This window comes from Danio rerio, chromosome 7 (genome assembly GCF_052040795.2).
Source record: "Danio rerio strain M-AB ecotype USA chromosome 7, GRCz13ab, whole genome shotgun sequence".
Classification (NCBI taxonomy): domain Eukaryota; kingdom Metazoa; phylum Chordata; class Actinopteri; order Cypriniformes; family Danionidae; genus Danio; species Danio rerio.
In genome coordinates this window covers 12,034,905-12,051,209 of record NC_141027.1, presented here as the reverse complement: position 1 = coordinate 12,051,209, position 16,305 = coordinate 12,034,905, and the positions used below count along the sequence as shown (strand labels likewise).

The 16,305-nt window shown below is 38.9% G+C and overlaps 1 protein-coding gene and 1 long non-coding RNA gene across 2 annotated transcripts in view; one reads left to right on the top strand and one right to left on the bottom strand.

Annotated features, from left to right (window-relative positions):
• Positions 1 to 399: 399 nt before the first annotated feature.
• LOC147843047 (uncharacterized) overlaps positions 400 to 16,305 on the bottom strand; it is a 28,571-nt gene continuing 12,665 nt past the window's right edge. Inside the window, exons 3-4 of the long non-coding RNA XR_015495368.1 lie at positions 2,595 to 2,730; positions 400 to 576 (exon numbers count right to left, since the gene is read on the bottom strand). This is a non-coding gene — a long non-coding RNA (uncharacterized LOC147843047). The remainder of the gene's footprint in view (positions 577 to 2,594; positions 2,731 to 16,305) is intronic.
• mex3b (mex-3 RNA binding family member B) lies at positions 7,995 to 11,886 on the top strand. The gene is made up of 2 exons (NM_001080993.1): positions 7,995 to 8,496; positions 9,166 to 11,886. Exons 1-2 carry the CDS (start codon positions 8,265 to 8,267, stop codon positions 10,545 to 10,547), a joined length of 1,614 nt encoding a protein of 537 aa, NP_001074462.1. The 5' UTR covers positions 7,995 to 8,264; the 3' UTR covers positions 10,548 to 11,886.

Below are 16,305 nucleotides of genomic sequence, written 5' to 3'. Positions count from 1 at the left end.
ATATATATATCATTAATATATATATTATCATTAATAATTTTGACCCATACAATGTATTTTTGGCTACTACAAGAATGCAACACAACTTGCACTCTTAAAAATACTAGGTTATTTTTTCTACCTAAATCTTGGGTTGAGCATTTGGGTAATTTTGGTGGGTCATTTTCAGAGTCTTGGGTAGTTAACCCAGCTCCTTGGGTCAAATCAACTCACAGCAGGGGCTGACTGGGATACCACATTTGGGAATTTACATTTACTCAAACTCATACCAGAAAATCCCTGAATCTAATTCTAAAGTCTCTTTTCAAGAACAATATCAACATGTGCTTCAGCTGCATTCATTAACCTTCTTGTTAGACTGGCAATATTTCATAAACGCATAGAGGAAGCATCACATCTTGTGTTTAATAAGTTTCCTTTATTTCTCGGGATGCAATAAAATGTGCGAGCTGTCATAAAACGGGTTTAACAGGAAAAAGATGTCCTCGTAAAGTTGTGTCATGACAATGATCTTCCGTCTGTCACTCCATCTGGGCAGCAGAGAGGACATCAATCATAGCCACTTTTGAAACTGATCTGGAAAGACATGCGAAGTGGTGGTTTTTAAACAGACTCTGTGGCTGAGGCTTTTGACCGCTGGCTTTCTCCGTGTGTGTGTGTGTCTTGTATTGCCTACAATGTGGGGACCAAATGTCCCCAGAAATATAGCAAAACAAGTTCATTTTAACATTGTGGGGACTCTTTTTGCATCCCCACGAAGAAAATGGCTCATAAATCACACAGATTGAAGTATTCTGAAATGCAGATCGTTGGCTTTAGGGCTAAGGTTCGGCTGTGGGGGCAGAATATATAGCGTGTACAGAATAAAATCATTAAATCTTTGGGAAGTCCCCATAAAGATAGCCACACAAATGTTTGTGTATGTGTACGCTGGTTTTGGTGGTTTACAAGGACAGCAATTTGAAACTGGTTTGACCTAGTTGTACTCTAAGTTGGTTTACAAGGACTTGCCTTGTATAGTTGGAATTCAGAATGCTTAAAAATCATGCTGAACGGGGTCTTTTCACATTCAAAGATTGCCACAGGTTTCCTGTGAGGGTTGGGTTTAGAGGTAGGGTTAGGTCTATATAATAGGTTTTTTTTTACAGTATAAAATACATTACAGTGCGACATGGTGGCTTGGTGGTTAGCACTGTCGCCTCACAGCAAGAAGTTTGCTGGTTCGAGTCCTGACTGGGCTAGTTAGCATTTCTGTGTGGACTTTGCATGTTCTCCCCATGTTGGTGTGGGTTTCTTCTGGGTGCTCCGGTTTTCCCCACAGTCTCCCACAGACATGTGCTATATTGAATAATATATATGTGAACTGAATAAACTAAATTGGCAGTAGTGTATGTGTGTGAATGTAAGTGTGTATGGATGTTTTCCAATACTGGGTTGCAGCTGGAAGGGGATCCGCTGATTAAAACATATGCTGGATAAGTTGCCGGTTTATTCCGCTGTGGTGACCCCTGAGGAATAAAGAGACTAAGCCGAAGGAAAATGAATGAATGAAAATACATTACACCTGTAGAGTAAACCGCCAATACCTACATGTGCTGTCTAAAATGTTCTTTTAAAATGTAAATTTTTCTATGCCTTCTACGTTTAATTTCAGTTATTTCACCTTAAAGACAATAAAAGAGACCTATTATTTGTCATAAAAGTAAAATTTATCAACCTACACGAAGGAGGCTGAGAAAAAAGATCATTTAAGAAGGAATTTTCAGATTTGTGTATTTGCGAAAACAAAAGCTGGCAGCTAGCTCTCTGCAACTCGCTCATGGTCACCCATTAAGCAGGGCTGCGCCCGGTCAGTACCTGGATGGGAGATTACACAGGGAAGGTTGCTGCCGGAAGTGGTGTTAGTGAGGCCAGCAGAGAGCGCTCAACCTGGGGTTTGTGTGGGTCCTAATGCCCCAGTATATTGATGGGGACTCTATACTGCTCAGTGAGCACCGTCTTTCGGATGAGATGTTAAACTGAGGGACTGACTTTCTGTGGTCGTTGAAGAAATCCTAGGATGTCCTTCGAAAAAGAGTAGGGGTTTAACCCTGGCTTCCTGACCAAACTTTCCCACTCGTCTCTGTCCATCATGGCCTCCTAACCATCCCTATATCAAAATTAACTTCATCACTATGTCCATACCTGCCAGCACTCCTATTTTAGTAAAACTAGGTCATACCAGTTTCAAATTGCTGTCCTTGTAAACCAAAACCAGTATACACATACACAAACATTTGTGTGGCTATGTTTATGGGGACTACCCATAGATGTAGTGATGTTTATACTGTACAGGATGTATATTATGTCCCTCTACACCTAAACCAACCCTCACAGGAGACCTGTGGCAATCTTTGAGTGTGAAAAGACCAAGTTAAGTATGACTTTTAAGCAATTTGCAACCCAGGCTCATTCTGAAATTGTAGTCCCGTGGCATTTCTGGAGACTGCTTATTATGTAGCCAGAGGTATGTATGGCTGCATTTAATTTTTTAAGCGAACGCTACGGGGCGGTGTGACGCCGTTCCTTTTCGCGTTTACTGACTGACCGCTTACCTCCATGTGGAGGGCTTTGCCGCCGCAACCAGTTTGTCTTCTTAGCTCGTTGTGTAGGTCGGTGGACTTGAGATGTAGAGAGGAGCTGACCACGACGATGACGACCAGGATCCAGACCAGGATCCAGGATCCAGCGCTTCCAGAAATCAGGTAAGACAAAAACAGAATCCAAAAAATAAGTTCATAACAGGGTGAGAATATGGTAAAATACGAAAACATGGTAAAAATTTGACGAGGGCTTTTCTTTTTCTGGACGGCTTTTGTAAATTATTGGCTGGGTTTAGGGAAGGAGGAGGGTGGGTCAGTCGATTGGCCAATCGCCCAGTCAATCATTCAGTCAGTCAGACAGACGACCGTTCAACAGCAGCCTCTGATGGGTTTACACGAGAACAGCGCGGGCGCAAACGGCACTCGCGAAAGACATTTGAGATGCGAAAAAGCGCACAAAGCTGCCTCTCATGGATTCTCTAAAACAAAAACTGCAAAAAGTCTCCAGAAATGTCCACGGGACTACGTTTTCAGAATGAGCCTGGGTTGGCATTTTGAATTACGACTACACAAGGCATGTCCTTGTAAACCTGTATATTCTGTCCCCCTACACCTAAAACCAACCCTCACAGGAAATGATCTGCATTTTTACATTTTCAGAATACTTCAATCTGTGTTATTTATGAGTTTTCCTAATAGGGACCCCAAAAAAGTCCACACAATGTCAAAATAAACTGGTTTTGCTATACTTCTGGGGACATTTGTTCTCCACAGTGTAGGAAGTACAAGACAACACTTAGAGGTTTTGGCATCTGAATTTCTGTATGTGTGTGTGTGTGTGTGTGTGTGTGTGTGTGTGTGTGTGTGTGTGTGTGTGTGTGTGTGTGTGCGTGTGCGTGTGCGTGTGTGTGTCAGCAAGCATGTACACAAGCTGCTCCCAGGCCTTTGTTCTCCACTGTATCTGCAAATGCGATTGATTAGCATTGGACTTGCAATGTGATATCTTTCCATAATGGTCAACTTTATACTATGCACACAGTGTAGTAATAAATACAAATGCAACATGAGAATGCATGTGAGTATTGAACAGCACTCAACATGTAAATACGTCCATACGCACTTATAGTTCTTGGCAGTGTTTGATTTCACAACACAATGCAACGTATAGGTCTATAACTATGCAAATCGCAAATCAAAGTGACTCGCTCTGAGCTTCCAAAGCCAGAAAGCATAAGACATGTGGCTTTTTGCATAATTCCCCACCTCCAGATGTTTCTCAATGCAGCTTTTAATCTCAGATTGTGAGTGCTGAACTTAAAAAAAGAAGGGGGAAGAATAAAAAAAGAGGTGAATATTAACAACAACAAAAAAAGCCCACATTCTCAGGTTTGGGGGGCAGTTAATATTAGCATACCTATTGTTCCTTGGGAGTGAGGTGACAAAGAAAGTGCTTCTCGTTTCAATGCCCCTGAATTGCTCTGAAATTTTCTTTGTGTAAAAAGAAGCAGATTTCCCTGCCCCCACCCCGTCTTCCCGCTCGGGCCACAAAAGGCGCATTTGCCTGTAGATGCTTTTGGGATCCATTGGGAGATCACCAATAAGCACTTCCATCATGCTCTTTAACATATACCGGCCAGCAGCAGAGTGCTTGAGAGTATTGTTAATAGCTAACTGGCCATCATCTGTGTCTACGCCAATATTGTTGGAAGAGATGAAATATTGATTATACATCTACTCATATGCACTTGTAAATAAACTGATATGGAATCGGGAAGGAAATGCATGTTGGGTTGCCTAACATGACAATAATTAATGATCATATAGCCCACTCGGAAACTGCGTGCACAGGGATACACAGATTTTTAGCTAATAACATGACAATAACAAATTATTAGTGATAGTCTATTTGTTTACTTACAGTTGAAGTCAAAAAAGCCCCCCTGAATTATTAGACCCCCTGTTTATTTTTTTAACCAATTTCTGATTAACAGAAATAAGATTTTTTTGACACATTTCTAAATATAATAGATTTAATACTCATTTCTTATAACTGATTTATTTTATCTTTGCCATGATGACAGTAAATAATACCTGACTAGATATTTTCAAGACACTTCTATACAGCTTAAAATTACATTTAAAGGCTTAACTAGGTAAAATTAGGTTAACTAGGCGGGTTAGGGTAATTAGGCAAGTTGTTGTATAACAGTGGTTTGTTCTGTAGACTATCGTAAACAAATTTTGCATTAAGGGGGTAATAATTTTGTCCTTAAAATGGTGTTTAAAAAATTAATAACTGCTTTTATTCTAGCCAAAATAAAACAAACAAGACTTTCTCCAGAAGAAAAACTATTATCAGACATGCTGTGAAAATGTCCTTGCCATGTTAAGCATCATTTGAGAAATATTTTAAAAAGAAATAAAAAAAAAAATCAAAGGGCGTCTAATAATTCTGACTTTAACTGTATGTAAACGTATATAAACATATATTTTACGTATTTATGTATACGTATGTGTGTGTATATATATATATATATATATATATATATATATATATATAGTTAATATTAGTGAATTACGTGCATCTGTGTGTATGGTTTATTTACAATACACTCCGGAAAGTGATATTTTCGGTATTTTAGTAGATACAATGTCCTGTAGGATCTACAGTAGCTTACTGTAAATCAATTCAAGCAAAAATGCTGCGTTTACATTTACAGCACCATTTATCTTGTTGTGTGTGTATTTAGTATTGTATATCTTTACAGTGAAATATACAGTCATTTTCACAATGTGACATTTAAAAGGCAGTAAAATACTGCATATCTGTCCTACAGTAAAATGCAGTTCGTATTACAGGTAAATCTTGTGCAATTTACAAATACTATTAACAGTCCAGACGGATAGAGTATCACTGTTAACAATTACCTGCAGAATCCACGGTTTCTTATTGACAGCAGTTTGCCAGTAACTTACTGTAAATCAACTGCAACAACACTACTGTATTTACATTTACAGCACCATTTATCTTGCTGTATGTGTATTTACAGTATTGTATATCTCTATGGTAAAATATAGAGTCGTTTTTACAATGCAACATTTAAAATACAGTAAAATACTGTACAATACAGTGCAATTAGCAAAAATCTTTAATATATATTGATATATTATAATAGATATATTATGTGAAACCTTATGTAAAAAAAAAAAAAAAAGTCGATCTTATTGGATTTGCATTGTAAGCTTTAAATAAAAGTTTTAAAAGTTATTACCCAGCAGTCACTCAACATTATGAGACGTTAATATTAGGTAAGATTTAGGTCGTGACATCAAGTGACCAAAATTTAATGTCTAGCCAGTGTCAACATTATTTTGACGTCCAATAATGATGTCGATATTCGGTTGATTTTAGGTTGTAGAATGACCAAAATCCAGGATCAAGCCAACATCCTAAACCAACGTCATATTGACGTCAAATACTGACATATATTCCTCAGGTATGGCAACCAAAATATAGTGGTAACGTCCACAGAACTTCAAGCTGCAACATCAGTAGACGTTGATATTTGGTTGATTTTAGGTCATGTTAGGTCACCATAGTCGAGCCAACATTCAGTCAATCATTTTCTTTTCTGCTTATTCCCTTTATTAATTTTGGGGTCACCACAGTGGAATGAACCGCCAACTTAAACCAAAGTCATATTGACATCAAATACTGACATTTATTCGTCAGGTATGGCAACCAAAATCCAACGTCCACACAACCTCAAGCTGTAACATCATTAGACACTGATATTTGCTTGATTTTAGGGTTGGACATTGGACATTGATGTCAGTCTAACGTTGGGTTTTGACATCAACCTGATTTTCATTTCCAGACAAAATGCAACATCCCCACAATATTGGGGTACAACGTCAATCTGGCGTCATGTTGACGTCTTGTGCCTGCTGGGTATTTTATTTTATTTCATGTTTTAATATTTATTTTTATACTTTCCAAAATATATATATATATATATATATATATATATATATATATATATATATATATATATATATATATATATATATATATATATATATATATACACACACATACATACATATATATATTACAAACCTCTGTGGAGAAATGGATCTGGTTGCTGTCTATTGACAGGAGTTAATAAGAGTAGAAGAGTTATTTAAAACAAATTCTCATGCCATATGTGCCAATATCATATTAGTTTTTATGTTTTTCTCGGCTAAATGTTACTGACCAAGGTGTAAACATGAGGGCATCTCAAGTAAATTATAGATGATTTGACAGAAACACTTAAAAGTTGCTTGTGAAAGGAGAGACTGGTGTCATTTGGACAGGGGCTGCGCGTGTTTTGAATAAATGCATAAAATTATTATACAAATCTGGTGGTTCGCTTTATAAGCACGCTGTAACCGAAATGTGAATGAATTCTAAACGTATCAGAGAGAGAGAGAGAGAGAGAGAGAGAGAGAGAGAGAGAGAGAGAGAGAGAGAGAGAGAGAGCGTGCGGCAGACAAAGAGATTGCATGTCTTGGCACGTTGTCCTTCATTGAGGCTTTTGAACAGCACATGTAAAGGTCACTTGGAGAAAGAAATTAAATGAAAAATAATATTAATATATTGTTTAGATGAATCTAAATTGGAAATGTAAAGTGCCTGATGCACTTTATCAATTGAGGCTTGACTATTATTGAATGTTCACATACAGAAGGTTTTGTTTACAGCTGGCTTCCAATAACTGCAGTAGATTTATTGAAACATATTAGCCCAAATATGTGTCATGGCCGTGTTATGACAATGGCTATTTAAGCTTTGGATTTACGATGTTACCGATAAAGCTCCATTAAAGTGTTGATTAATAAAACTGCTGAGTGAAGCAATAACGATTGTGCTAATTTACCGGTGTACTACATGAATATACGCACAATTACATCGTTATTACCTTAAAAAAAGTGCAATAATATTAAGTTCTAGCTTATTTTTATTTATTTATTTTTTAAATCTGAGCTCAAACAAATACTCACTGAATACAGAGATGATGTTAAATAATTGACTCACTACTTTGAATTATGTAAACACACTGCTCTTTTACAGCGCACGTCTTTGCTGAATTCTCCTTAAATCTAGAAAGTTAAACAATAATTTGCTTTCAAGCAAAAAATCAAGTGTTATTCTGCTTTTTAATAAGAACACAAAAGAAAAGGGCGGACCGCACCGAGCTGTGGCTGAACTCGGTCGCCCCTCTTCCATGCAGAATCCGTCCAATCAGCGCGCCGTATGCAAATCGCAGCCCAGCGCCGCACCGTCCCTGCCCCGTCCGACCGGGGGTGACGTCATGCGCACATATTCTTCGGTAGTGCCGCGTCTGGCTGCAGCGAGTCAGACAGCGAGCAGAAACGAGCTGCAAGGGAGGGGTGCGCACTCGAAAGGGGAATATCGCCACCGCCGGCAAGCCAGTCTCCGGGAATAACGCTTATTCCACACATTCGGGATTGCACTGATTTTTCTTTCCCTTTTTTATAAATGACTGTTGTTTGGACAGAAGGAACAAGGACGCGCGTTGAATCCGCACCCGTGGAGCTTTTAAAACCAGCCGTTTCCCAGCTCAATCCCACCCTCCTCCTGTAAGTTTTCCCTCTTTGTTTCCAGACCTATCCAAGATGCCTAGTTCGCTGTTCGCCGACATGGAGCGGAGCGGCAGCGGCGGGCAGGGGGACGCCCTGGATGACCAAAGAGCCCTTCAGATCGCGCTGGACCAGCTTTCCCTGCTCGGACTGGATAACGATGAAAATTCCCTGTACGACAACGAGCCCAGGAAAAAGAGCGTGAACATGACTGAATGCGTCCCCGTTCCCAGCTCGGAGCATGTTGCTGAAATTGTCGGCAGACAAGGTAACACTCATCACCATCAACTATAAAATGTGCGCGCTTATGCTAGCCCGGTGTGTTATTGTAATTCATTTGCATGTGCGTTATATAGGGAATGTAGGTTATAGCCTATTTTCAGCAGCACTGCCCTCCTTGTGTGTCCGACCAAACAAAAGCAAAGGGAGAACTGACACTACGTACCTTTAACGTGTCATCCCCACGCTTATACACAACATTCCTCTATATCTAGAGCCAGACTTAAAGCAGCGGCTCTTTCTTTCTTTGTCTCAATGGACTTTGTTTACACTCCCTATATGCAGCCTATTGGGAATAGACTTCCCTAAGCAGGAAACACTATTATGTAGGCTAGATCTAGGTGACAGCATGCTGTGTAGGTTATCTTTGAAAGATAGAAGAGACAAAAGCAAGTTGTTGACAGTGTGATTAGACTCTTGGAAAATCCTGAATTCAGCATGCGTTTTTCTTCGTTCTCTCTTAGTGTGTGCTATTTTTGACCCTGTATGTCAAGTAGCCGAGCATGTGGTTTGAATTTATGCCGCACCAAAGAAAAAAAAGAAGCCAAAAACTGTTGTCCCCCTAGATTGTGTGCCTCTTGTTTTGTTTGTTGCCAGATCCTGTGCTTGCTTTGTCTTATTTTTGTTTTTTGTTTTTTTTTATTTCTCACAATTGTAGGTTGCAAAATTAAAGCCCTGCGAGCAAAGACCAATACGTATATCAAAACTCCAGTGCGGGGAGAGGAGCCAGTCTTTGTTGTGACAGGCAGGAGAGAGGATGTAGCCATGGCTCGCAGGGAGATCATCTCAGCGGCTGAGCACTTCTCAATGATCAGAGCGTCGCGAAATAAAAACAGCAGCCTGAATGGGAACGCTACGGTCCCTGGTCCGCCCAATCTCCCTGGTCAGACCACCATCCAGGTGCGGGTGCCCTATCGGGTGGTGGGGCTGGTGGTCGGACCCAAGGGGGCCACCATCAAGCGCATCCAGCAGCAGACGCACACCTATATCGTCACACCCAGCCGGGACAAAGAGCCAGTGTTTGAGGTGACAGGCATGCCTGAGAATGTAGACCGTGCCCGGGAGGAGATCGAAGCACACATCGCCATGCGCACCGGTGGCCTCATTGAGTTCACAGATGAAAATGACTTCCACGCCAACGGCACTGATGTGGGTTTCGACCTGCATGGGAACGCCAGCCTATGGAGCAAGGCCAGCTCTAGCGTCACGCCCACTTCGGGGCGCAAGACTTTCTCCAACTACCGCAACGACAGCTCCAGCTCTCTGGGGAGTGCCTCCACTGACTCGTACTTCGGCGGCAACAACAGCAGCTCCAGAATGGCTGATTACAGCCCACCCAGCCCCGCCCTCAGCTACACTGCCTCCAGCAACGGCAACAACAATAACAACAACATCAACATGAACGCCAACGCCAATGGATTTGTCTACAGCGGCGAGGTGATCTCGCCAGATTGCACTGACTTGACCTTCGAGTCGTCGCCAGGATTTGATCCTACTCCTGCGCCGCCAGGCTTGATGTGGTCGCAGTATGAACGCGCCAATAATGGTACCCCGGCCTCCTCACCGGTTTTCTCTACGAATGCTTCCACGAATGCCAATAATGGGCTGCTGGCAGGCCAGCGCCGGGTTAATAATGGGGTGGGGTGCACCAGTCAACGGCTGTCCCCGCCGTTGCACCAATCCAACAACAGCGCCACCGAGCACCCGCTGGCACGAAGAGTGCGCAGCGACCCAGGCGGAGGCACTCTCAGCTTCCCTGGCTACTCCCCAGTCCTCCCGGGATCCCATCACCCTGGGGTGCCCTCCGACTCCTCAATCTCCTCGTCCTCTTCATCATCGTCGTCCTCCTCATCTGGAACGAGCCGCAAGGGAAGTCGGGACTGCTCGGTGTGCTTCGAAAGCGAAGTAATCGCGGCCTTGGTGCCCTGCGGCCACAACCTGTTCTGCATGGAGTGTGCCAACCGCATCTGCGAGAGGAACGAGCCCAAATGCCCCGTCTGCCATGCTGCAGTTACTCAGGCTATACGTATATTTTCGTAAGAAAACAGACCCTAATAACGTGCGTGCATGCGTGCGTGTGTGTATGTGTGTATATATACATATGTATGTAGAGCTGCAGTATCCAAAACAACACAGAAAAAAGGGACGGTCATTGCGGTTGTAAATGTTCATAAATGTACTGTAGCTCGGGAGAAATATTTTCAACATCTAATGCATGTTTTAAATATTAAAGCCTAGTAATCAATAGTTTTAGTCAACTGTACACAAGCGTTAATGAAGTAAGGACGGCGAGCGGTCTCGCACGAGGTACCTTAGTCAGTCAGTTGGTCGACTGTTAGCATACACGAGCGAGCCTTGCGTTTTTTTTCCGGCTGATCGAATGTACTGGTAGCAGAGACCCGGAGGTTTGGGGGATCTGAACGGGACACACACAGACACACACACAGCAGTGGAGATGCTGCAGCTTATCACACGATGGAACTCGTTCGAGGGAGAACAGCAACATATCCTACATATATATGTATAGATCAAACCAGAAATTCCACAAGTTTTAAATATTCATGACATTAATACAGATTGAAGTATTTTATTCTTCTTTTTTGACTTGAAAGATTATATTTCGTATCGCAAAGATGTTTACAGATATTTTAATTTAAGTTCAGTGAACTTTTTTTGTAGCTGGGTTCAAATATCTTTTTTATTTTTTAGTACGGCCTTACGGCAACGAACACTGTATTATTTTAATATCACGCGAGATGTGGACGGCGACCACGCAAAGTGTATCGAACAGTATTCTGTTGGGTTGGAGGGCTTCTACGTTCAGCAAAAAGAGAGAGGGAGAGAGAGAGAGAGAGAGAGAGAGAAGGCGTCTTTTGAATCCGTTTCACCCAGCATATTTTCTATTCAGTAATATAAAGCATATTTTATTCTATATTATTACGAAATGTCGAAATATGTATAAAACTTAGTACGTTCAGACAAAAAGGAACCGTTTAAGCTTTCTAAACATTTGTATGAATTAGATTCCAGTGGGTACCACAGAGTTCTGTTCTGTTGCGCCACTATAGGTTTAGGATTTCTATTTTAATACGTTTGTTTACCACTTGTTTATGTATATGTAGGTGAAGTTACTTGAGCGTATATGTACTTTATTGAGCAAAGTTTAAAAACAAAGTATATTTTATTTTATGATAAAAGGCCTTTAACCTCATGGTCAAATACTAATATTATATTTGCTGAAACAAGATTTGAGAAATGTATCAAGAGTTTTATTTTTCTGACATTTAAAGTTCTACATGATAAAGTAAAACTTAAGTAATGGTGCTACTTCATGTTTTTTTAAGTATTTCTATATAAGCCCAATAAAATGGTACATGAACCAGATGTGTTGCTTCACTTATTTGGGGGAGATCTGACCGCACGTTTGCTTTATTACTGGTCGTTTTAAAGGTTGTGTGTGTGTTCACTCCATGTTATTTACATCAAGAGCTTTAACAACAATGCAGTGTTTACTTCTCTAGAAGGTGACGTCATCAAAATGGCGCCCTGACTGCTTTGGAGTTTGAGGTGCATTTATTATGGCTTCCACAACTGTGCTGGGGTCAGGGGGTTATGTCGATGTCAGGGTTGTTTAGTCATTAAGGAGCGCATCTCTTATGCTTTCCTCTGCTGGTTTTCAAATTATCCCTCCGAGCGGCAGCATTTGCAGTGTCATGTGTTTTATTTTTGTGGAAAGACTGACTGAGAATATTCCCTGCCTGTAGATAATAAATGCGCAGCCGAACGGGCCTTAATGATCAGTTTTAAAATGGAAACATCCAACGCTGGCCCTCATAAACCGTACTATTAGGAAACAATCCCAGCTCTTGCAGAAAAGAGCTGACAAGTGTTAGACGTAAATGCAGAACACATGCCCTTTGTTGGGTTCACAGCTTGACTTCTTTAACAAGACGGGCATAAATACAGGAAGCAGATATTTTGTCGGCCAGACTGGGGTTGTATTTATGTGTAGGGTAGAATGGAGTCGGGTTCGATTTATTATTTTTTTTTGGGGGGGGGGGTCAGAAATGTGTGCTGGTACTATAATCTGAACGTTTTCTCATAGTGATGGGTCGGTAGGCACTTGGAATATTAAATTAAGATGAATTAATTATTGATGGCGATGGGCCTCCCTGCTGTTTATTTAAATGAAAGATTGGGCTAAAATCACCATTTAAGACTAAAAAAGGGGGTTAGAATTATTCATATCCTCAATTATTAATTATGTTACCATCATTAATTATGTATGGTATTAATATGTATTATTATGTACTTATGAATAATGCATTTAATGTATTATTTTAGGGTTTTAATAATGACATCCAACCTAAAAAAAATGTATCAACAAAACATTTTTAGAAAATTATAGGTGATGGTTTGGTTTGAAGTCAAAATTTTCTTGCACTTTCAGCTAAAGTTAATGAAAAAAATGGGTTAGAATTAATCCTATATAAAAAAGGTGTCTTCATTACAATTGTTATATTGTATATATGTATATTATACCAGTATTATTAAGATATAAGGGTTAAAATAATGCTTTAGTTAGCTTTAGAACACTGCCAAGAAACCTAAAAAAAATATTGTAATTGTAATTATGACTATTTGTAATGTTATTGTTCTGGTTTGGTTTAATTTAATTTTTTTTTTGGGTGGGGGTGGGGGGGGGGGGGGGGGGGGGGGGGGGTTATTTTTACCGTTTTAACTCAAACAAAAGCCTGAATGGGTCATCACATTAGCATAAAAACAAAACAACAACATCAAAAAAGTTTTGATTGCATTATTTCAATGTAGGTAGTTCTATATTCAACACAAGGATGATTTAACAAAAGAGGTCATCTTAAAAAAAAGTTATAAATTAATTATATAGATTGAATAATATAATTTTTTAAAAACCTGTCATTTACTGTATGTTTTCACAACACAAATCGATTAACTTAACAAATTGAAGCAGATCAAACATAAAACAATGAAGTTGTCCCAAATCAAACTCAAGAATTGTGTTGTTTCACCTCATTTTACATAAAAAGTTTAAACAAGCAACAAAATCACTTTTTAAGTGTAACAAAAATAGTTCTGATTTTATTATATAGGCTTAATTCATTATTTTATTTACTTTATTTATATATTAATTACAATTATTATTAATATTGATATTATTAGGCTATATATATATATATATGTTTATTTATTGCATGTTGTGTTCCGCTAATGCATTGTTAACTTTAGCTTCATCGTATCTTCTCTTTTAAACACCCATTAAACCTAAAATTTATTATTATTAGGCTTTAAATATTAGGCTAACAATTCAATATGATACATTTAAAAGTTCTTAAATATCTTTTATATTGATATATATATATATATATATATATATATATATATATATATATATATATATATATATATATATATATATATATATATATATATATATATATATATATATATATATAAGATATATAAGAACTTTTAAATGTATCATATTGAATTGCACGTTGTGTTCCACTACTGCATCTTTAACAAGTTGCATTGTTGCCTAAATAGTCACTTTCCAACTTGTTAATATTTTGGAAATATTTAGAATTTTTATTATTATTATTATTGTTGTTAAATGCGTTATTTTGATTAAAAAAATTCTTTATCTTTTAAACACCCAATAAACCGAAAAATGGCTATATAAAGGCTATGTATAAATAAAATAACTTATAAATGTATCATATTGTTGCATGTTGTGTTCCACTAACGCATCTTTAAGAAGTTGCATCATTGCCTAAAAAAATCCCTTTCCAATCTGTTAGTATCCTGGAAATATTCAGCATTATTGTTATTATTATTATTATTATTATTATTATTATTATTATTATTATTATTAAATGTGTTCGTTTGGTTGAAGAAATGTTTTGTTTAGCTTTTTTAAATAATCCCATTAAACCTAAAAAATATAATAACAATAATAATTATTATTATTGGGCTTTATATATTATTGTTATTTTGGGTAAAGACATGCTTTCTTTAGCTTTAAAACATTCCCATTAAATCTAAATTATTATTATTAGTATTATAAGTTATTATTATAATTATCATTATTATTATCATCATCATCATTAGGCTATATATATATATGAACAGTTCAGATGCAAAAACCTCTAAATGCTGTCTGAAATTTCTATAAAAATGAGCACTATTCTCTGCCTCCTTTGTTTTTTATGTCCAGTTATTTCACTTTTAAGACCATGGAAATAGGAGGAAAAGGAGGTTTGGAGGTTTTTGCATCTGAACTATATATATCATATTGCATTGCATGTTGTGTTCCACTAATGCATTTTTAACAAGTTGCATCGTTGCCTAAAAAGTCACTTTCCAATCTATTAGTATCCTGGAAATATTCAGAATGCCAATAAAACACGTCCAAAAATCTCCTCTCCAAGTACTTCATATTCTCAGCCCTTTGCTCCCCTGGCTAATCAAAAACCACTGGCTCTAAGTAGGAAAGCGAGATTGGGAGCAAACGTCTGGGGGTGTCTGAGTCTCCCAGCAGCCTTAAAGCTGGATGTGACGGTGACGATTTTGCAGGAAGGAGGTCATTATCTATTTTTAAATCGCCAACTTTAAGCCATTAGAGTTTGCAGCGTGTCTGTGCATCCTTCCAGGAGTCCGCCAACCAAAATAAGCTCCGCTCGTTGTTTATTACACAAGCCTGTGGCCCACAAAGAAGTAGAAGAGGGAAGAAAGGATTGATCCGTCTTTGTCTCCTCTCCCTCCGTGTCTCCTCCCTCTCGTCATCCAGTCATCTTTAATTCATGAGACACAGTGGTTGTCATTGTGCACTGGAGTGGCTTGGCTCTCATTTGATTTGACTCCTGCCACCTGACAGTGCACTGCTGCTTTTGCTAACTAGCATCCAGGATTTGTGTCAGCGCCAGACAGACACAGCTATTCCTGCAGCCCTCCATCATCAACACACTGCGCTGATGAGCCCTATACATCTAGACACTGTCAGGTAGAGCAACTCAAAGTACACATGGAATCTAAACTAACCATATTGATTGTGTTAGCTCATATTGCTAGTTCTGTGGCGGACAATTCATCTGTGCATGTCATTAAGAATAAAATAGTTTGCTCTTGTAATTTTTAATTGAAATCTGAAAATGCACTTACTGCTTGTTTTCAGTAAATTCTCAGATTACATAACTCTGAGGTATTGGGCGTGGCTAACATACTTAACCACACCCCCTTTCAACTGTCAGTGTTCACAACAAACAGAAATATTGAGCAGTAGGAGTCTGTTTGGTTGTAATAACTCTCCCCAAACCCCTTTCCCCATCTCTCTGAATGAAACACCTACTACATCCAATCAACTTGCAGTAGAAAAACAAGCCACGCCCACTGTTTTCTCATTTATTATTCCATTTCTTTAGGAACTTCATCATAATATGAAAGAAAATGGTCGCAGCTTCTGGTTCATTCATTCATTCATTAATTCATTTTCTTGTCAGCTTAGTCCCTTTATTAATCCGGGGACGCCACAGTGGAATGAACCGCCAACTTATCAGGCACATGTTTTGTGCAGCGGATGCTCTTCCAGCTGCAACCCATCTCTGGGAAACATCCCTATACACTCATTGACACACATACACTACGGACAATTTAACGTACCCAATTCACCTGTACCACATGCATTTGAACTGTGGGGGAAATCAGAGCACCCGGAGGAAACCCACGCGAACATGCAAACTCCACACAGAAACCCCAACTGACC